The 19,773-nt window shown below is 40.9% G+C and overlaps 1 protein-coding gene across 1 annotated transcript in view; it reads right to left on the bottom strand.

Moving 5' to 3' along the window:
* The window catches only part of ATP13A4 (ATPase 13A4), a 158,174-nt gene extending 139,291 nt beyond the window's left edge, over positions 1-18,883 (bottom strand). Inside the window, exon 1 of the mRNA XM_056121961.1 lies at positions 18,628-18,883. Coding sequence (XP_055977936.1) covers positions 18,628-18,690 — 63 coding nt within the window. The 5' untranslated portion in view covers positions 18,691-18,883. The remainder of the gene's footprint in view (positions 1-18,627) is intronic.
* Between the last annotated feature and the right edge of the window lie 890 nt (positions 18,884-19,773).

The raw sequence follows: 19,773 nt of genomic DNA on the forward strand, positions 1-19,773 counted from the left end.
TCTGAAATGAGACAAGAATTGGTTATTCGAGCTCAATTCATCTCTGCAACATGTGTCTACAGTGGTCAGAATCGACCCTTTGTATGTGCATGATGCCTTTTGCGTTCAAATAAAGAAAAGCTTCATCTTCAAATAAAGAAAAGTTCACACGTTCCTATCACACACTCCCTCTCCATACATCTCTTGTCTGGAGAAAGCCAAACATGGCATTTCTGCCATCAAACTCATATTCATCCATGACAATTGCGGATTAATTGAGCCAGATATCTATCTACTACTGGAAGGGATATTGAAAAACCAATCCAGCCTCACTAATAACTAATGTGCGAACCTTCATAGACTCTATATCTTGGGGTGGAGGGGGGGGGGGGGAACCAGACTCTCCAGGACTGAAGGGTTGAATGCCTGCTTTGCATGCAGGAGACACACATTGGGTTCCCAGAACTGCATAGTACCCAAAGTACTGCCAGGAGAAGTCCCCCCAGCACAAAGCCAGAGTAGTGCCTGGGCACCACTGGACCTGGTTCAAAGGCTGCTCACGCAAAAAGATCCTGCAGCTACTACAGAATGCAGATAAGTTTTACATTCAGAGATGTTCACTGCAATATTCATGGGAACAGTAAAAAGACAACTATAAATATAAAATAATCGGGAAAATATAGCATATAGCCATGAAAGTTGTGCTTGTTCTGTTTTTAATCAGATGCAGGAAACATAGGCAATAGTACTGTGTGAAAGAAAAATCAACAAAAAATTATGCTGCATGGTTTCCAAATTCATTGTAAACAAACAGAAAAATAAGGGAAGGTAAATGTACCCACTAAAATACTAGTGTTGTACTGAGGGTGTGGTTCAGCAGGGAAGTGCACGCCTTGTACACCTGAGTCCTGGGTCCTATCCCAGGCCCCACACAAAAAGCATGCCTGGAAAGACAGTTCAGTGGAAGATCAGAGTTCATAGTCTGGGCACTGCCTGGTCCCCTGAGCATCACCTGCACAGATTTCCGACAATAGAGCTTGAATAGCCAGGAAGAACACCACTGTGTGTCGCCCCAAAACCAAAACTAAACCCCCCAGTTAATAAAATACAAGTAAAATTTGCACATGATGTTGGCATCATTTTGATTATTTTTTTACCTCTGCTTTATACATCTTAATAATTTAACATTTTTCACTTTTTAAATTGGAAAACTATATATATACATATGTACACCATATATATGCATATATTTATATATAGACATATATAAATCCTTTTGTACCACCTCACAGATGCCTAAAACCCAGGAAGAAAATTGGATATCTCTAGAAAAGAAAATCATCTGGAGAAACTGATTAAATGCTATTTGTTCAGTTATGTTAAACTATGATTTCTTGACTTTCAGATGGGAAACACTGGCTTTTATGGGGTTTTGTTTATTTGTTTGTTTGTCCATTCATAATTTTGTCTGCCCTATCCCCATTTACCTCATTGTGGGTGATAGTATCCAAAACCCCAATTTTAATCTACCAAAACCCTCCAATCTATCACCTCCTTCAGTTGTGTTTAATGTAAAATGTGACCCCAAAGACAGGAGTAGGTATGAGACCACGCACAGTTTTCTTCAAGCCTCACTCAGGAATCTGAAAAGGGGAGGTGAAGCATGAAACAAGCAGAATCAACAAGAAGAAATGAGTATTTTTCTGAAACTATTTAAAGAATATTCCCATTGACCACAACCCTCTCAGAGCTCCCCTACACACACACACACACACACACACACACACACACACACACACACACACTGGATTAGAATCAAGATATACATATATATATATATACACATATGTATCTGAGAATAAATAAAAGTACAATAGAGGATATATTCAAATATGTAGAAAGACATCTATTACTAAGGGCACTTTTTTTTAATTTTTAACCCTGGAACCATCTGTGCTAAAGTTAAAACTATTCCCGAAGTTTTTGATTACTGAAACGACAAGTGAACTTTGTCTTGCTCAAAATGATTTTAGATGGGTTTTTAGTTCCTTGCAATGTTTAAAAAAAATAAAAAAGTACTGAGTAACAGTCAAGTTCACTGAAAGCCAGACTCTGAAACAGAGAGTGAGAATAGAGAGCTGAACTTCAATATGTCTTGGGGGGAAAACCAGATAATTATCTGGCAGTAATTTGACTTATATAACTCTCAGCTTTAGGTAGACTCTGGGAATAAAATTCACTTTTAAATCAAATAGTAGAGGTCCACGTTTTTATGTTTAGTAGTTGAAAAATTCTTAGTTCAGGCAATATGGCACCATGCTATTTAAAATAGGTTATCCTTGTGAAAGTTACATGTCCTTGGGGAATAGCTATAGTAGGTATAGCCCTAAGACTGAGAGGTGTGGAGAGAATGTTAAAATCACCAGGAATAAAGTAAGAATCACTAAAGAAATTTTATCTACTTATTTTTTTTTTGGCTTTGGGCTACTTCTAACAGTGCTCAGGGCTACTCTAGGCTCAGTGCTTAAGGATCCCTCCAATCGTGTTTGAGAGATTAAACTGGGGTTCTATGGAAAGTATTCACTTCAGCTTGTTAAATATCTCCCCAGACCCTTGCCATCTTTACAGCCAGTATTACCCAACTAACAAAGACAATATTTTGTACCCTATTCATTTGATTTTTAAAAGTCTACATGACATAGTCATAAATAAAATGCACTTCCCTGTAAAAACAGAGGAAAAAGGATTAACCTATAAGGACATAAATTTTCTTAAACCGGTTACATAGTTAAGACCTTATGTCAACTCGGTAAACTAAACTATAAAGAAAGTCAAGTCACTCAAGAAGAGTCACCCAAAACAATGATCTCACTTGGGCATATTATAGGAGAAAATAGTGATTGTCAAATGAACTCTTCAGAAGTGATCAGGAGCCAAAGAATAAACTTCTGACTACCATGGAACCGGAAACCAGAATTCTCTGCCTGGTACTGTCTGGCCCCATGCACCACGACTCTGGTGGCCCCCCAGCACTGCTGGCTAGAGTAATATTGCAACACCAAGCCCCAAGCATTGAAGCACTCAGCCCAGTTAGTTGTGGATCTCCAGGAGTAGACCCAGAACCTCTGAGCACTTCAGGGGAGGCTTCCAAATCACACATTCAAAATAAGAGTTGACAAAAATTTTAACAAATTCATGAAGGCCAAATGTGAGCTGTAGCATCGGCTTACAATGTCTGATGGTCTTAGACCAGAGAAACGAGTTCACATTGACTCAGTGACCTTAGGGTATCAGTTGGAACTCAGGAGAAAGACTGGAAACAGGAAGCAGAGAACATCATGGGGCAACCCCCATGACAATGCAAATTTAATGGATGCCTGATGGCTAGTCAAGGGGCAGGCTCAAATACCCTCCCACTTTCCTGGACTCATCTCCTGCTACTTAAACTACTGGAAGAGGAATGACATTAGCAAAGTGGAAGTACTTTTAAGTAGGAAACCCAAGAAATAAGCAAAAATCCATTGGGGCCAGATGGAGGGTAAAAGAAAAACAAAACAAAACCCTCTGCCATTTACCATTCTGAAGTCAAGATTCTATGAAATCAAATCCAAGTACCTTCTGGGAAAAGGTAGTAAGTTCTATCTCATGTCAACTGCAGACTTAAGACAGAACTGTTGGTTGTGGAAACACTGAACTGCCAAGAGTGAACAAGGCCACAGTTAGTATTCTCTGCCTTTACTAGAAGCTCAAGACTTGTGAGTCAACCACAGGGGAAAGGCAAAACCAGAAGGGAGACCATATCTGTGGTCTATGGCCATGCAAATAGTCAAAAACAGAAGGGAGGAGAGTTCAAGTGTCTACTTAGCACCTATGCCTCTATTACCTCTATGCCACAGGCTGAGAGATTTATACTTTTATTTTAAAAAATGAGTAGCCTCGTGTTATCAAATGAACCCAGACATATAATAGTTACTAAGCTGTATTACTCTCTTGGATTTATTTAGGAGCTATAGTTATAGTAGTAATGGTGATAGTGATGTTGGAGGCAGCAGTAAGAGTAGCAGCAGTAGCAACAGCAGTAGTAATAGAAATAGCTTCAGCAGAGGCAGTGATGGAATCAGTAATAAAAATAGCAGTTCTATCGGTAGTGATGATTGCACTAGTAGCAGTAGAAGTAACAACTGCAGTAGCAAAAGTAGTAGTACTAGCAGAAGTGCTCATAGTAGCAATAAACTAGTAGGGATGATAGTAGGAGTTAGTTAAATAGTAGTGGCAATAGTGATACTAATAGTAGTGGTAGCAACTACAACAGCAAAACCAGTAGTTGCAATTGCAACAGTAGTATTAGTGATAGCTGTGGTGATGGTAGTAATAGTTGTAATAGTAACAGCAGTAGCAATGGCATTAGAAGTAGTATAAGGGGGTATGGTGCCGCCAGCAGGTCAATATGTACCTGTGAGGTGAGTGCATCAGCAGCCTGATGGCAATGTCAGACTTTAAGATACCCCAAAATTGCTGCTGTGCCTTTGGCCAGACCCCAAAAACTTGGGGCAAAGTTTACCAAGAAAGTAAACGGCCAAAAGTTAGGTATGTGGGAGATACACCCAAAAACCACCTTGGGCTCAGCTATATAATTGGAGGCATGGCCTCTCTGGTTCCTGATCGAACTGCTTAATGGCCCTGATTCCAGAGTCTCAGAAACGAATCTCGGAACCCAAAGGCTTTTGGCAGAAATGCGTCCTGTTCCTGTAGTAGGTTACTGGTGGTGGGCCACTCCAGGTGGGAATAGGTTTCATGCCTTGGCCTGTTCCCCCTGGCAGCCTGGTGACCACCATCCTCCAGAGGCCACTGGACAGTCAGGATTGGGCCTGCAGTGATAAGACACATGGGACCTCGCCACAAGGGGGTAGAGCCGACTCTTTTCTCCACATCCCGAGTCGTCGCCTACAAACGGCCTCTCTGGCTCCTGATCAAGCTGATTAATAGCCATGATACTGAGACTCTGAAACAAATCTTGAAACCCAGCGGCTTTTGGCAGAAATGCATCTGGACTGCATATAAGGTTACCGCCAGCTCAGAGCTTTTTGGAAAGCCAGGTATGAGCCGGCAGTGACGGGACAACTGCAGTCTCATGGAAAGGTGGGGGGTGGTACTGGCTCATCCTTCACGCCCTACCGAGGTCATGAGTTGCCCCCACAAGCGGCTCTCTGGCACGGCCATGGCTCCAGAGGTAAAAGGACTTAATCCAGAGCCTGGAAGTTTGAGGCAGAAAAGTGAATGGACCATGCGTTAAACTATGGCACCATGCTGCCCGGGAGGGAAAGGGTGTTGCTCCCTTCCACATTTTTCCCCCCTGGCAGCAAGGTAGCTTGCAGAAGAAAAGTGAATGGACTATGCGTTAAACAAGCGGCTCTCTGGCATGGCCATAACACCAGACACACAGAAACCAATCTCGTAATTATCTGGCTCCTTGCAGAAATCCAAAATCGTGGCCACATGACATTATATGATTCTCATAACCAGCTATAGAAAACAAAATACTTCACAATGCCTTTTCAGCAATTCTGATTGTTTGGGGGGAAATTCTAAACAATAATGGTGCATCTTTTGTTGAAATAATGTAATCAATGTAGAGAAGAGTTAAATAGAAATCATCTGCCTCACAGGCATTTGGAGGGGTGGGTGGGGGGGATATACTGGGGTTCTTGGTGGTGAAAAATGAGTACTGGTGAAGGGAAAGGTGTTTGATCATTGTATGACCGAGACTTAAACTTGAAAGCTTAGTAACTTTCCCCACAGTGATTCAATAAATATAAAAAGAAAAAAAAATAAATAAAAATTAAGGTGGAGTTCATGCCCAATTCAATCAGCTAATCAGTGGCTGAATAAACAGCAGTACTCCTACAAAAAAAAAATACAACCCCATCAAAAAATGGGGTGATGAATGGAAACTTTCTCAAAGAAGAAATCTGAATGGTTAAAAGGCACATGAAGAAATGCTCTACGTCATTAATCATCACGGAGATGCATATCAAAACAACAATGAGATATCATCTCACAACACAGAGACTGGCCTACATCCAAAAGAACAAAAGCAACCGGTGTTGGTGCTGATGTGGCGAGAAAGGGACCCTCCTTCACTGCTGGTGGGAATGCCAACTGGTTCATCCCTTTTGGAAAACAGTATGGACCATTCTCAAAAAATTAGAAACTGAGCTCCCATTTCACCCAGCAATACCACTCCTGGGAATATATCCCAGAGAGGCAAAAAAGTATAGTCAAAATGACATCTGCACTGTATGTTCATTGCTGCACTGTTCACAGTAGCCAAAACCTGGAAAAAACCTGAATGCCCGAGAACAGATCACTGGTTAAAAAAACTTTGGAACATCTACACAATGGAATACTGTGCAGCTATTAGAAAAGATCAAGTCATGAAATTTACATACAAGTGGTTCTACATGGAAACTTATCATATTAAGAGAAATGAACCAGAAAAAGAGGGACAGACATAGAAAAACTGCACTCATCTGGGGAATATAAAGTAACAGAATGGGAGACGAACACCCAAGAATAGCTGAGATAAGTACCAGGAGGTCTGCTCCATGGCTTGGAAGCCGGCAGCACATGCTGGGGGGAAAAAGCAACTCAGAGAAGGGAACATCAAGTAAAGGATGTTTGGAGGATTCGCTGGGATGTGAGATGTGTGCTGAAAGTTGACTGAACACGATGGCCACTCAATGCCTCTATTGCAAACCACAACACCCTAAAGGAAAGAGAGAGCAAAAGGGAATGCTCTGCCACAAAGGCAGGCAGGGTAAGGGGGGATGGGGTGGTGGGAGGGCTACTGGGATCATTGGTGGTGGAGAATGGGCACTGGTGGAGGGATGGGTACTCAATCATTGTATAACTGAAACCCAAGCACAAAAGTTTGTAAGTCTAAAACTACCTCATGGTGTTTTACTAATAAAAAATAATTATATAAAAAATTTTAAAAAAGAAGTAGTATAAATGATAATATTAATAGTAGTGATAGTAGTATTGCTAGAAATGGTTCTATTAGTAATAGTAGTAGCATTTATAGTGGTGATAACCTGATACCAGTACTGAGGTGATAGTATTAGAAGTAGTAACAGTAGTCACAGAGATAGCGGTGGTAGAAGAAACATTACATATAGAGGTAATAGTGTTAGTATTGGCAGTGGTGGTAGTGGAAGAGACAGTAAACCTCAAAACCTTCAGACAATTGACTTGGAATTTGAGCAGGAGTCTTGAAGTCAAACTGTCAAGGTTCAAGGTGCGTCTTGCTGCCTCTTACTGTCAAATTGTGACAACTTAAATGATTTTGGCTACCTTTGGTTTGAGACAGAAAGAAAAATTTTCATAATATTTACACAAAAAGTGCTGTGTTTTTCATTCACCCTACAAGAAACATGTTAAATAATTTGTGAGATATATAAGATACATTCATAAAATAAGGTACAGTACCTACTGATGATAATAAGTCACAATCTGCTAGGGGAAAAGCAAAGACATTCTCTACTACAGCACATAGTGACTATCACTATAAGAAGCATTCACGCATACTCTAAAAAGGAAGAGAATAGTGGGACAGGGCGCTCGCAAATTCTTGAACAAAGGAGATAAAATGTGAGATGAATGCCAAGAAAGGCAGGTATCAGAGCGAAGACATGTCCATGTTGGAGAACACGGATAACATATTCTGCACAGAGAAATCAAATCACAACCAGATGATTAGAGAAAATGGGAAGTGACAAAATCTATCTCTTGTAAATGCTTAAAGGGAAATTCCACTCAATGTAATTTGGCCTCCAACCTGAATGATCCTTATTACACTAGGTGATGCCAGTTTGAGGACATGAAAACCTGAAAGTAAATACTTGTCATAAATATCAACACAGCAGGTAAGGCCTTTGCCTTGCATACAGTCGACCCGGGTTCGATTCCTCCGTCCCTCTCGGAAAGCCCTACCGAGAGTATCCCGCCCTCACGGCAGAGCCTGGCAAGCTCCCCATGACATATTCGATATACCAAAAACAGTAATAACAACTCTCACAATGGAGACGTTACTGGTGCTCGCTCGAACAAATCGATGAACAATGGGAGGACAGTGCTACAGTGCTATGTTTCCAGCAAAATGTAAGTACAAGTGATCACATATATTTGGGGCTTTGCATTTATCTACCCAAACTTAATTCTAGATACTTTTACTTTAAAACAAGTTTCAAAACATTGGTCTTTTCTCATAAAATCATCTTCTGTGGACTCATTTTAAAACTTGAGTAGCAAATTTTCAAGATCTTTCGACCATGGATCCCCCAAGGAACTAATAAATTCTGAATGCTAAGGTGATTACAGTCTCAGCCAGAGTTCCGTGTGTGCAATCACTCGAATCAGAGACTGTGCTGGCCTGGGGGACATAATATTTCTCTGAAAAGTAGTTGGGACATGTGGGCTTCCTCTCTGTCCTTTTTCTGAAGTGCATCTAGGGCATAGCTGCATTCACTGTGCACAGTACTCCTACAAATGCCTGAGGCTGAAGTCAGAGTGAAGGAGGAAATGTTCTGAACTGCTTTTTAATTCTAGCCAAGTTGTGGTTTCAGGCATCGCACCAAACCTTACATCATGGGCTTTCAGAAGCAGCTGTAGGTCATATGTGGTAGGTGGTCTCTCTCTGGCTAGACTCCATAACCATTCATATATCCACAAAATCTTAAATCGGAAGTCCAGGAAAGAATCTTCTCTGGACACATCAGCAAGATGTGCAAGTCCTTTGAAGATCAAGTCCTGTATTCTTTATGTCTATAGTGGGTCATAGAAGGGTTGGCAGTGGTTTGCCATTTAGTGATAAAATTGCTTTCCATTCCTCTATTCAGGGGAAATACACACAGAAAGTGTTCTAATTTCCACTTAACACAATGTCTCCAGATATGTTCTTGTTTCCTTGAATTAAAAAAAAAAAACGTAAAGCACTTTGAAAAGAATCAAGAGTGCTACTTAAAGATGTTTCACAGTAATTTTACCCACTTGTTCTAAAGCTTTTTAAAATCATATTTTTCTGAGTGTGTTGGAGAGGACTTCAAGAAATCATTGATTTTCTCCCACGCACATTAGTTTCTGGTTGAAACTGGTAAGAAATTATGATCTCCACCTTGTAAGTGAAAGGAAATCAAAGAGAGCTGGTAAGGAGTTGCTTTCAGGTTCTAAGAAAAAATAACAGTGTACTATAAATCATATTGCTGACCTCCAGCCTTCTCACGCTGTGGTTGGTTATTTCATTTCCACCATGCTTTTTTCTGTCATTGAACTAAAGTAGTCATCCAGAACTTAGCAAAATCAAGAAGCAGGAAAATATTGCTTAAAGTGGGCAAGCTTTAAACAATATTTAAAAAGACCTCAGCCTGACATTTCTTAGCCTAATGAACCAGAACAGGTCACTTAACTCCTCTATACCTCAGTTTCTTCATTAGTAGGAGAGGGATGATAATTTGTCATATGTAGAGTTGCTGAAAGAACGTAAGAGTTGCTCTATGGAAAGTTCTTAGTCCAGATCTATAACCCAGTCCATTTTGGCTGTTAGTAATTTCATCCCTACTTACAACCTGTTCCTGGTTTTCTTCAGCACTGTAGCAATGTCCTCCCATTGTTCATCGATTTGCTCCATCAGGCACCAGTAATGTCTCCATTGTGAGACTTGTTGTTACTGTTTTAGGCATATCAAATACGCCACAGGGAGCTTGCCAGGCTCTACCGGTTTTCTTTAGGGAACTAAATAGTAGTACCATAAGCCACTGGACAAACTGGGAACTTTAGACCATGCTAATAATCACTCTTCTCTACACATGTCCTCTCTTATCCCACGTCTATATATCTATATATTAGTGACTTTGAAATTATTGTTTTTAGGGTCTGTAGCCATAGTACAGCAGATAGGGTATTTGCTTTGCACGCGGCAGACCCGGGTTCAATTCTTGGCATTCCACATGGTACCCCCAGCACAGCCAAGAGTAATTTCTGAGTGCAGAGCCAGGCATAATCCCTAAGCATCGCTGGGTGTGACCTAAAAACCAAAAAAAAATGTATTCTTTTAAATATATCTCAAATCCATGCTGCAGAGATAGTACAGAAGGCAGTGTTCTTGCCTTGTGAGTAGCCGACCTGCACTTTGATCCCTGCATCCCAGATGGCTCTCAGAGCACAGCCAGAAGTAATTTGTGAGTATACCAGAGCCTGGAGTAGTGCCTGAACATTGCCAGTTGTGGCCTAAAAAATATATAGATATATGCACACACATATATATTCCATTCTCTCAGTTGGGTGAATTTCAAGCACTTCCTTCCTGGTTCTCTCCTCCTACCAACCATCTTCACCACAAGATGCAACATCCCTTGAAAAGACAAATCCTACTCTAGCATTCCTCATTTCCTCTCTTCCTGTGGCTCCCCACTGCTTCTGCAGGCTGGCATCACAACAGTTCTGACCAAGTCCAACTCCACCATCAAAGAATCTAGTGTTTGTAGAATGGGACCTAGAAATCTAGTTTCTGCATACTTCCCAATTTTCTTATGATACAAATTTTCCATGGTCCATTCCCTGGAAATTAATGGAAATCGATGGAGAGGATAATATATACAATTGTTGGAGTGTCTTGAAAAAGTGACCCTTACCTACTTCCCCAAGGAGATTGCATAACTCCTGTACCTTTGAGGTTCTGTTTTGCTTTTTTCTAACTAATCTGGCTCTTCTCCTGAGTCCCACGGCTCTGTAGCTGTAACTCCCACTACTGCATTTCACTTTCATTATGTCTGCTTGCCCAGCTCTTGTACTGGTAGGGCCAGCTTCTAGGGCAAGTGGCCTGTGCAGTCAAACAGAGCCCTATTCTCAGAGAGCCCCAAACTTGGCTGAATGCCCTGCTAGAGCCATCCTGAAATTCTTAATTGTTAAACAAGGGGCACCTCATTTTCATTTTGCACTGGGCCCCACAAATTATGTACTCGTTCCTGCCCACTCAACTGTGAACTCCTTGAAAACAGAAGCTGTTTGCTATTCACTGGAAATCCTCTTTTCTTAGCAAAGGGGATTCCTGACACAGAGGAAAGGATTGGTAAATATTTGCTGAGTTTATACACGAATGGATGAAAGGATAGACTATAAAGTATTTCAGAGAAAAATAGTGTATAATGGCTAAGTACCTGAAGGAAGCATTTTGTTTAGATATAGGGAAGAAAGAAGTGAATTGATAAATGCATAAGATGATTGACCAATCTGAACAAATAAGACGAAATGGCCTAGGTTTCTCTTTAAATTACTCAAACTGACTCTTCTGCTTGAGTCCTATTGCCTCCCTATTTTTTTTCAGAATGCGAAATTGTAGGCTAATGGAGCTTGCTATAATGCTATCAAATGTGCTCTGAGTGTTCATGCCAAGCTCTGTGCTAAAATCTGGAGATAGAAGAAAAGGGAAAGAGGCGTCCACAGAAGGGAAAATCAAGCAGAACCCCTCTCCTCAAAAAGCAATTAAACCTGACTCTTGAAGAAATTCCGTCAAAGATGAGTTGACTTCATGGGAGTTCTCAGCAATGAATCAAGAATCAAGACAAGAATAAAGACATTAGACTTGGCTGGTGGCCCAGCTTCCTGAGCATTGCAGCTGACAAAATGTCTCAGTAGGAACACAATTCCTCCACTATGAGATATGTGGGTTCACTAGTTAACACTGGCAACCAACACAGGGGTGTTTCTAGAGCATAATAAATAAGTGGCTGTTGAGGTGGGGGGAAGAGCTTGTGACCCCTTGTGTAAGAGAAGAAGTGATAAGCATCAGCTATGAAAGTAAGTCAGATAACTGGCGTGAGAGCTGGAGAGATAGTACAGTGGTAGGGAACTTGTCTTGCACATAGCCAACCCCGAGATACAATATGGTCCCCCAGCACCTATAGGAGTAATTTCTGAGTGTAGAGCCAGGAGTAACCCCTGAGCATCATCAAGTGTGATTCCAAAAACAAAAACAAACTGGTGAGGACAGATACCCCCAAGTCATGCTCTAGGCAGACAGGACTTCCAATGTGGCAGACAACACAAATCTGCTGCCCAGTGATGTGCTTATTGCAGTATGTCAGCAATGAAACAAATGTTCAGAGTTTCACTTACTTTTGCATATTCAATTGCTTTTAGTCACCATAACCAATAACACTAGTAAGAACATGAAGAGATTCTGGTACATATATATATATATATATATATATATATATATATTAAGAAACATAAAAATGTTTCTCTGCAAATCAAGAAAATGCAAAACTAATATAGTCAAAAAGTACCATTTTCACTTTCTACATGAAGCAAAGTAGAGAAAGCAAGCATTCTCAAAGAATAATTGCAGACAGAGTATAAATTTGTATAATCACAACTGTATGGAGAGCAATCTCATATTACATATCAAGCAAAACTGAAAACACACATCCCACTACTGGTGGAACAATGCCATTTCTAGAGCTTTATTCTAATGAAATGATCCAATAAATATGTAGAAATATATATACTTAGTTGCCCATAATAGCCAAAAATTTAGAAATGGTGGAAGTGTGAAAATGGGAAATTTGCTTAATATACCATAGTTTCAGGCCTAAGAAGAAAACTCAATGGCTGATACAGACTTTGCATGAAACAATCCCATGTTTGATTCCTTGTCCTTCAGGGTCCCCTGAGCACTGCTCGGAGTGACCTCTGAGCATCAAATCAGGTGCTCCTGAGCACCAGGGGATGTGGTCCAAAGTAAACCCCTCAATTTTTTCATGAAATTATGTAATGGTTGTGGAGAACTGTAATTATCAAAATATATGCATATATACATAATTTTTGGATAAAATTTTTAAAGCCTCTTAATTTCAAAATATGGTTAAAATACTTCTTTTTTGTTTGTTTATTTTTTGTTTGGAGGTCTCACTCAGGGTTGCTCCGGGCTTACTCCTAGCTGTGAGCCCAGGGAATAAGGATCACTTCTGGCAGGCTCAAGGGATCTTAAATCGAGCCAGGAATTGAACCTGGGTCAGCCACATCAAGTCAAGCACCTTACCAGATGTACTATCATTCCAGCCCCTAAATCACTTCGTATTTTCAAAAAAAAATACATACTTGTGAGTATGTGCATTCTTTTAAGACTAGATTGTGATTGACTATATTTCATTTTGGTAAGATGCATAGTAGAAACAAATGAAAGATCGCTGAGTAAAATGTCTCTATTGTATTTGGAGATGAATAGGGACAGGGGAGGGATAGCTAAAGGAAGTACTATGTTCAGTGGTAATGGTGCTAAGTATCTGCCAACCTTCAAGTGGAACCAGGTAGAAATTCTAGGTAGCAATTGCATATTTTTATTGCATAAATCTTGCAACACTAGTCATTAGAAACAGTTTTTGCTGCGTGTGGAGTCAAGAATCTTAATGTAGTATTGAACCATTATGTGATACGTCCAAGGTACACAGACAGCAGATATAAATGAGCCAAGAGTAGAGCTGATATTGAAATATATTCAGATAACAAAAAGTAATGAACTTTGTATAGTCTGAAAGAAGTCACCAAGTGATTAATATTGACTGAGTCAGGAACCATATTTACTTCATTCTTTGGAACTCTATCTGTCATTTCAACACTTTTACAGGAAACATACTACCTTTGCAATCAGAAAAAAAAAAGATTTCAAGATTAGTAGTTCTTATGTGTTAAGCTCTAGAAAAATAAAAGAATTATTTTAGATTTTTTTAGATTCTTAAATTCAACAACTCTCCCTGGAACAAAATACTACCTTGGAAGCAGACACATTTCATTTGGGGAAACTCAATGATGAGCAATGTTCAAATCACTTAACCCCTGATATCTTTGCTTTTTTGTTGTGGGAAAGGAGGGTAGTAGGGGGCATGGAACATAACCAGCAGTGCTCAGGGCTTACTCCTGGCTCTATGATCAGGGATTACTCCTGACAGGGTTCATGGGACCATAAGAGGTGCAAAGGATTGAACCTGGGTCTGGTGCAAGCACCTTACCAGCTGTACTATCCCTCCAGTCACAGATACCTTGAAGAATCATAGTATAATGAAATAAGCACTGAAGTGTTTTCCAGATGTTCCAGAACATAAATATGTAATATCACAATGTTAAAACACCTGCGCCATTTGATATTACCATTTTATAAAAAAAAAAAAAGGAAAATGAATTCTAAAACAAGTATTTTCCTAACATAAGTATTATAAGTCAAAGGATTACAAGAAAAATTATAAATTATTCCCCAGGTAAAAATGATTTTTTATAACTTGTGAATGAGTATCATCCATCTCTCGCTTGCCTTAATTTAGTGAGAAGATATTATCTCATTCTGGGGGGAGAGGATGTGTTCAATTGGCTAATTGCAGTGGTCCTGTCTCTATCTGTGCTTAAAGACTCATCTCTTAAACTGGGCGGGGGATGGGGGGACCCTTATGGAGTCACATAAATGAACAACAGAGGTCACTGAAAATCTTCAAATATTCTTAAAATAAATTTCTTTATAATGCATCATCATAGTTCGATTTGTATAACTATGTTGAATATCTACCTGGCTCTATTTATATACCTGAAGTCACACAAAAATTTGTCAGGTGAAAAAGGGTCATGAGTGGAAAAAGTTTAAGAATCTCTAGTTTAGATAACAGCTGCTTATACTATTCCAGAATTATAAACTTCTCCAAACTTTTCACATAGATAACCACATAAGTAACCCTCATCAGAGCCTGTAGACAGAGAAAGGAATAAGAACCTTGGTCATTTGATAAATACGACACTGAGACGCCTGCAGCTGAGGAGCTAACCCAGAGCAAGTGAGTCTGTCCTCTGGACTGCCTCGGTGCTATTTGGGAGTCTGTCTGCTCTCTGTGGCCACAACTTTTCACACTGAAGTCTAAAACTCAACTCCTTGTACCCCGGGTGGGACTCTAACCCACAATCTCTGACTTAAGAGGCCAATGCCTTATTCATTAGGCCACTTGGGTTGATGGTTCACTAGTGTCTGAAGGTCACATTCTACCATGTCGTTTCTCATCTTTCCAATAGCTCTTCCTTTGGCTCCTATCTTATTGTGCATATAAGAATATAATCTTCAGGTTACTGAGAATTGTTCATTCATGTACCTATCTTTATTCTAAAACAGAAGATAATCCTCAGCACTTTAAGGTCAGAAGAGAAGGCTTGTCTCCGTATTTTTTTTTCCCTTTGGCATGAGGGTTGTACCTTAAAATGATTTCTTTTGAAAGGTGAGGCCGTTTCTATCATTCAAGGAGCAATTTCTGCTAAGGTCCAAACATAATATGTTATTAAACATGTAAATCTTTTGAGATAACATATTTGTAGGTGCTTTAGACTGCCAAAAAGAGATAAGCATTGAAGTCTGAAAAGATAGACTTACTCAAGAACTATAGTCACATATAACACAGCAGATCCTAAGCTCTAAGAAAGATCAAATATCCTTCAGAAATTTCTCTTGTTAAGGGTGAAAGTATACAAACCAGAGAGAGCTCAAGGGAATGACTGCAAGCTTTGCAAGCAGGAGGCTGAGGTTGGATCCCCAAAACCATGTGGTTCCTTGAGCAACACCTGGTGTGTCCCAAAAGCAAAAGAATCGAAGGCAGTGGTGGATTGGAGGGGGGCTTATCTATTTTCTGGTTAAGAGTCAGATGTTTGGGAGCCAAAGTAATAGTATAGTAGGTAGCATGTTTATCTTGCATGTGGTCAACCTGGGTTTGATTCCCAGCATGCTGTATGGTTCCCTGAGCACCGTCAGGAGCGATTCTTGAATGCAGAGCCAGAGTAACTCCTGAGAATCACGGGGTGTGGCCCCCCAAACAAACAAGAAGAATGTGGTATTCTCAGACAGCAATGTGAAGGATGTCAAGAAGAAAGTTCTGGGTCCAGAGACAAAGGAGTTACCCACTTTAACTACCTATGTGTGGTGCCCTAGTTCCTGGACTTCTTGGCTGATGCAACCTTCCACCAGTAAATTCTCTCTGTGTCCTCATTTGGGGAATCACAACACTTACTTTACAGGACATAGTGAAAACTAAATAAGCTGCTGACCGAGAAAAAATATTTGGCAAGCTGAAAATCCCCATGAAAATATTTAGAGTACATCTTAGATAACTTGATCCTTTTGGAAGCGTATTGCTCTAAGTGAAGGGAATGGAGTTTAAAAGGGACAGAGCACAAGGCAGGTAGCCAGGCTTCTCTGGGTGGAACAGAAGTGCATACTAATTGCTGTACCTCCGCCGAGATGGTTGACCAGAGCACATCCTTCCAGAAAACACTGTGTCCCTTCCATATGAAAGGCCCTTTTTCTCTCAGTGTACTTGCAGTTATATACAAAACAGAACTAACTGATGGTCCCAGGGAAAGCTCAGTGGCAGAAATGCTTGCCTTGCAAGTCTGAGGCCAGTGGGGATTGTAAGTTTGATCTCTGCCACTGCCCCCTGAGCCCAACTGGAATCCCAGTGCCTCTCTGATTCATGATGCCTAGAATTGCATCAAAGTGTATAAACCTCAGCATACAGTGTTCAAGTATGAATGAGCATCGCAACCATGTGTTCGCGCACAATAACCAAGTGTGTGACCTTTGGTCATTGCAACAACAGCAACAAAAGAGGAAGAAAAGACCAGAGAAGCTACTTCAAAGAAAAAAAAATGTTCTCGGGGCTGGAGTGATAGCACAGCGGGTAGAGCATTTGCCTTGCATGCAGCCGACCCAGGTTCAATTCCCAGCACCTCATATGGTCCCCTGAGCCCCACCAGGGGTAATTTCTGAGTGCAAAGCCAGGAGTAACCCCTGTGCGTCGCTGGTTGTGACCCAAAAAGAAAAAAAAAGAGTTCGAAGGCCTGGATTCAATCCCCAGCACTATATACTGTCCCCAGATCACCACCAGGAGTGAACTCAGAACACAGAGGCAGGAGTAGATGCTGACCGCCACCCAGTGTGCACGGAAAAAAAAAAGAAAGAAAAAAGTTAGGAAAGGTTAAAAGGAACGAAAGGTGCAGCTTCTTAGGACTGGGAAGGTCTGCTAGCAAGTGGATGACTATTAGTGACTCTTGAATGACAGGTTGTCAAGAAGCAGAAATGAGTATATGAGAAAAGAGTGTTTCAAGATGCAGATTTGAGAGGGATTGAAAAAAGAGAGAGAGAAGTCCATGCCTTCTGATGAAGACTATTAAGAATGAGGAAGGAGGAACTAGAGAGATAGAACAGCGGATAAGGTGCTTCTCTTGCATACAGTTGACCTGGGTTCAATCCTCAGCACTACATATGGTTCCTCTAAGCACCACCAAAAGAGATCTCTGACCACAGAGCCAGAAATAAGCAATGAGCACAGCCAGGTGTGCCCTCCACATCCCTCCAAAAAAGGGGAAAATGAGGAGAGGAGGAGGAAAATGTTGACTTAATACAGAGTTTAACAGAATATTTCTTCTTTAGAGAAAATACAACATGGGTTAAATAATCATTTCTGGGGACATTTGTGTAGGGTCTGAAGCCAATAGTCATTTGCTGGTCAATTCTGAAAGATGCAAAAAAATCTAAATTTGGGGGTTCCTTATAAATTTTCAGCTTTGATAGCAGGAGGATCTACTCTTGAAGGTTCAAAACATGTTGTTGCTATAGGAACAGGTAAGCAGATTAGACTTGAAAGACCAGTTTAGGAACAAAGAATTTAATAGTGCAGGCTAAAGCAATTAACCAAGAAAACATTTTAAGCAAATATCTGTGGGATTTGTTATTTAGATATTAATTCCAGAAAGATAAAGTGCTATTATAGAATGAAAGCACCACATTTTAACATTTTAATTACATCATTACTGACATAAAAGGTTGTGCTTACACAATTAGCTGGAAAGCTTTATTAAACAGAAGTACACATTTCTAACTCTCTCGATTACATTGTAATTGAAAAATCGGCTTGCAATTCAGTAAGAACACAAGAATCTTCTTTGATTTTCCCACCAAACCCCAGATGAGATCACATCTAAAATAGCAGAGAGAGTGAACTCTATAACCCGTCTCTACAACTAAGGAACAGCAGGTGAAATTCTAGAAGGAAACAGAAATATGTGTAGGCTCATCATTTTTAATAATTTATATATTCCTCCTGTCCGGTCACTGTGAACACAGACTTGTGAGAAGAGTCCAGAGACCCACTTTCTAGTCCAGCTTCATCTCAGTTTCCCTTCTCCCTGACAGGGAGTAGGCTGCTCCTGGCATGAGAGATTTCACTGAGATTATTAGAACTTTTGTCCAACTTTCTATGGCAGGGAGGCTCAGAAATGAACCACAGCATGGCATTGGGCTGCTCTCCCTTTAGTCCTGAAAAGAAAATTTTCTGGAGAAAACCAATGCCTTCCTTCTGACAAATCTCAGTTCTCTGAGGTCAGGGTTGTGGCACTGAGATTCCTCCAACTGGCCCTTTTCTCACTTGCTGCTGAGAACCAACGTGGAGAGAAGTTCCTGAGTGTGTGTGCGAGTGGGAGATGGCGCGTGTGTCTGTGTCTGTGTGTGTGGTGGGGGGTGGAGGGGCTAGGAGTTGGGGAGAGCAAGAGGGGGTGTAGCTGGAATCTTACCATCTCATTCTCTTCTCCTTCATTGAGCAAAGCGTGCAGACCCCTCTCAAAGCGGTCGCCCATGAAAGAGTTTTTCCACGGCTCCTCCCTGGCCTTCCTGAGCAGAAGCTTCCAGGACCAGCTTGCCCAGTCACCGCTGCTCGCCAGCTGACTGAAAGAGTTAATGATCGTCCAGGTTAGAACTGCTTCAGGAGAGCACACCTTCGCCCAGACGGTGCCTCCTAGGCCAGGCTCCTCCCACAAGTTAACCTTGCAAGGAGGATATTTCTGCCTGCTCCCGCTCCCAGCAGCTGCCCTGAAGGCGGCGGTTCCCATGCTGATCTCTTTTTTTTTTTTTTTTTATGCCCAGCTCGCAGGAAAAGAACTCATTGCCTGCCCAGAGCCTGCCAGCCTCAGACATCTGACTGCAAATCCAAGAGGACAATACAGAGTTGGCAGGACCCTTCTGAGGCGCAGGGAGCAGCACCCCACCCCCAGCACCCAGGTCACAGGGAGGGTTATTTAGACCAGCTAGAGACCTGGGGGGCCAGATCCAAGACTTTATTTGGTTAATAAAAGCCACGAACCATCTACTTTTAAGAGTGCCCTCATTCATTTGCTTACAAAAGGCACACACTGTGACTAATTCTCTTCCAAGCATATTTGTAATAGCATTTCTTTGGGTATGCAAAAAAAAAAAACTCTTACTTTGCTTCATGTATACGTAGAATTACAGTTACTCTTTTGGAAAAAAAAATATCTGTAGCCAAAGAACCCAGATATAATGAACTATTCAAAGTAGTCTCCTTTAAACATCAATGGTTAATCACTTAAGGAAGTCTTTTAAAAAAGTTCAAATGATTTCAGGCCAAGACTTTTTATTTATTCACGCCTTCATTTTGCTCGAGCGGGCCCAGTAACGTCTCCATTGGAGACTTTGTTGTTACTGTGTCTGGCATATCGAATACTCTCAGTAGCTTGCCGGGCTGGGCCCGCTCGAGCAAATCGACGATCAACGGGAGGGCCTTTACCTTTACCTTTACCACGCCTTCATTTGGTGTCATTGTTTGAGCACCCGGACTACATACATAAATCAAGTCATATATGCTACCCTCCAACCAATGTAGGGATTCCAACATAGCAGCAATTATCAGAGACAATGGCTAG

This window comes from Sorex fumeus, unplaced genomic scaffold (assembly GCF_029834395.1).
Source record: "Sorex fumeus unplaced genomic scaffold, SorFum_2.1 ptg000044l, whole genome shotgun sequence".
NCBI lineage: Eukaryota > Metazoa > Chordata > Mammalia > Eulipotyphla > Soricidae > Sorex > Sorex fumeus.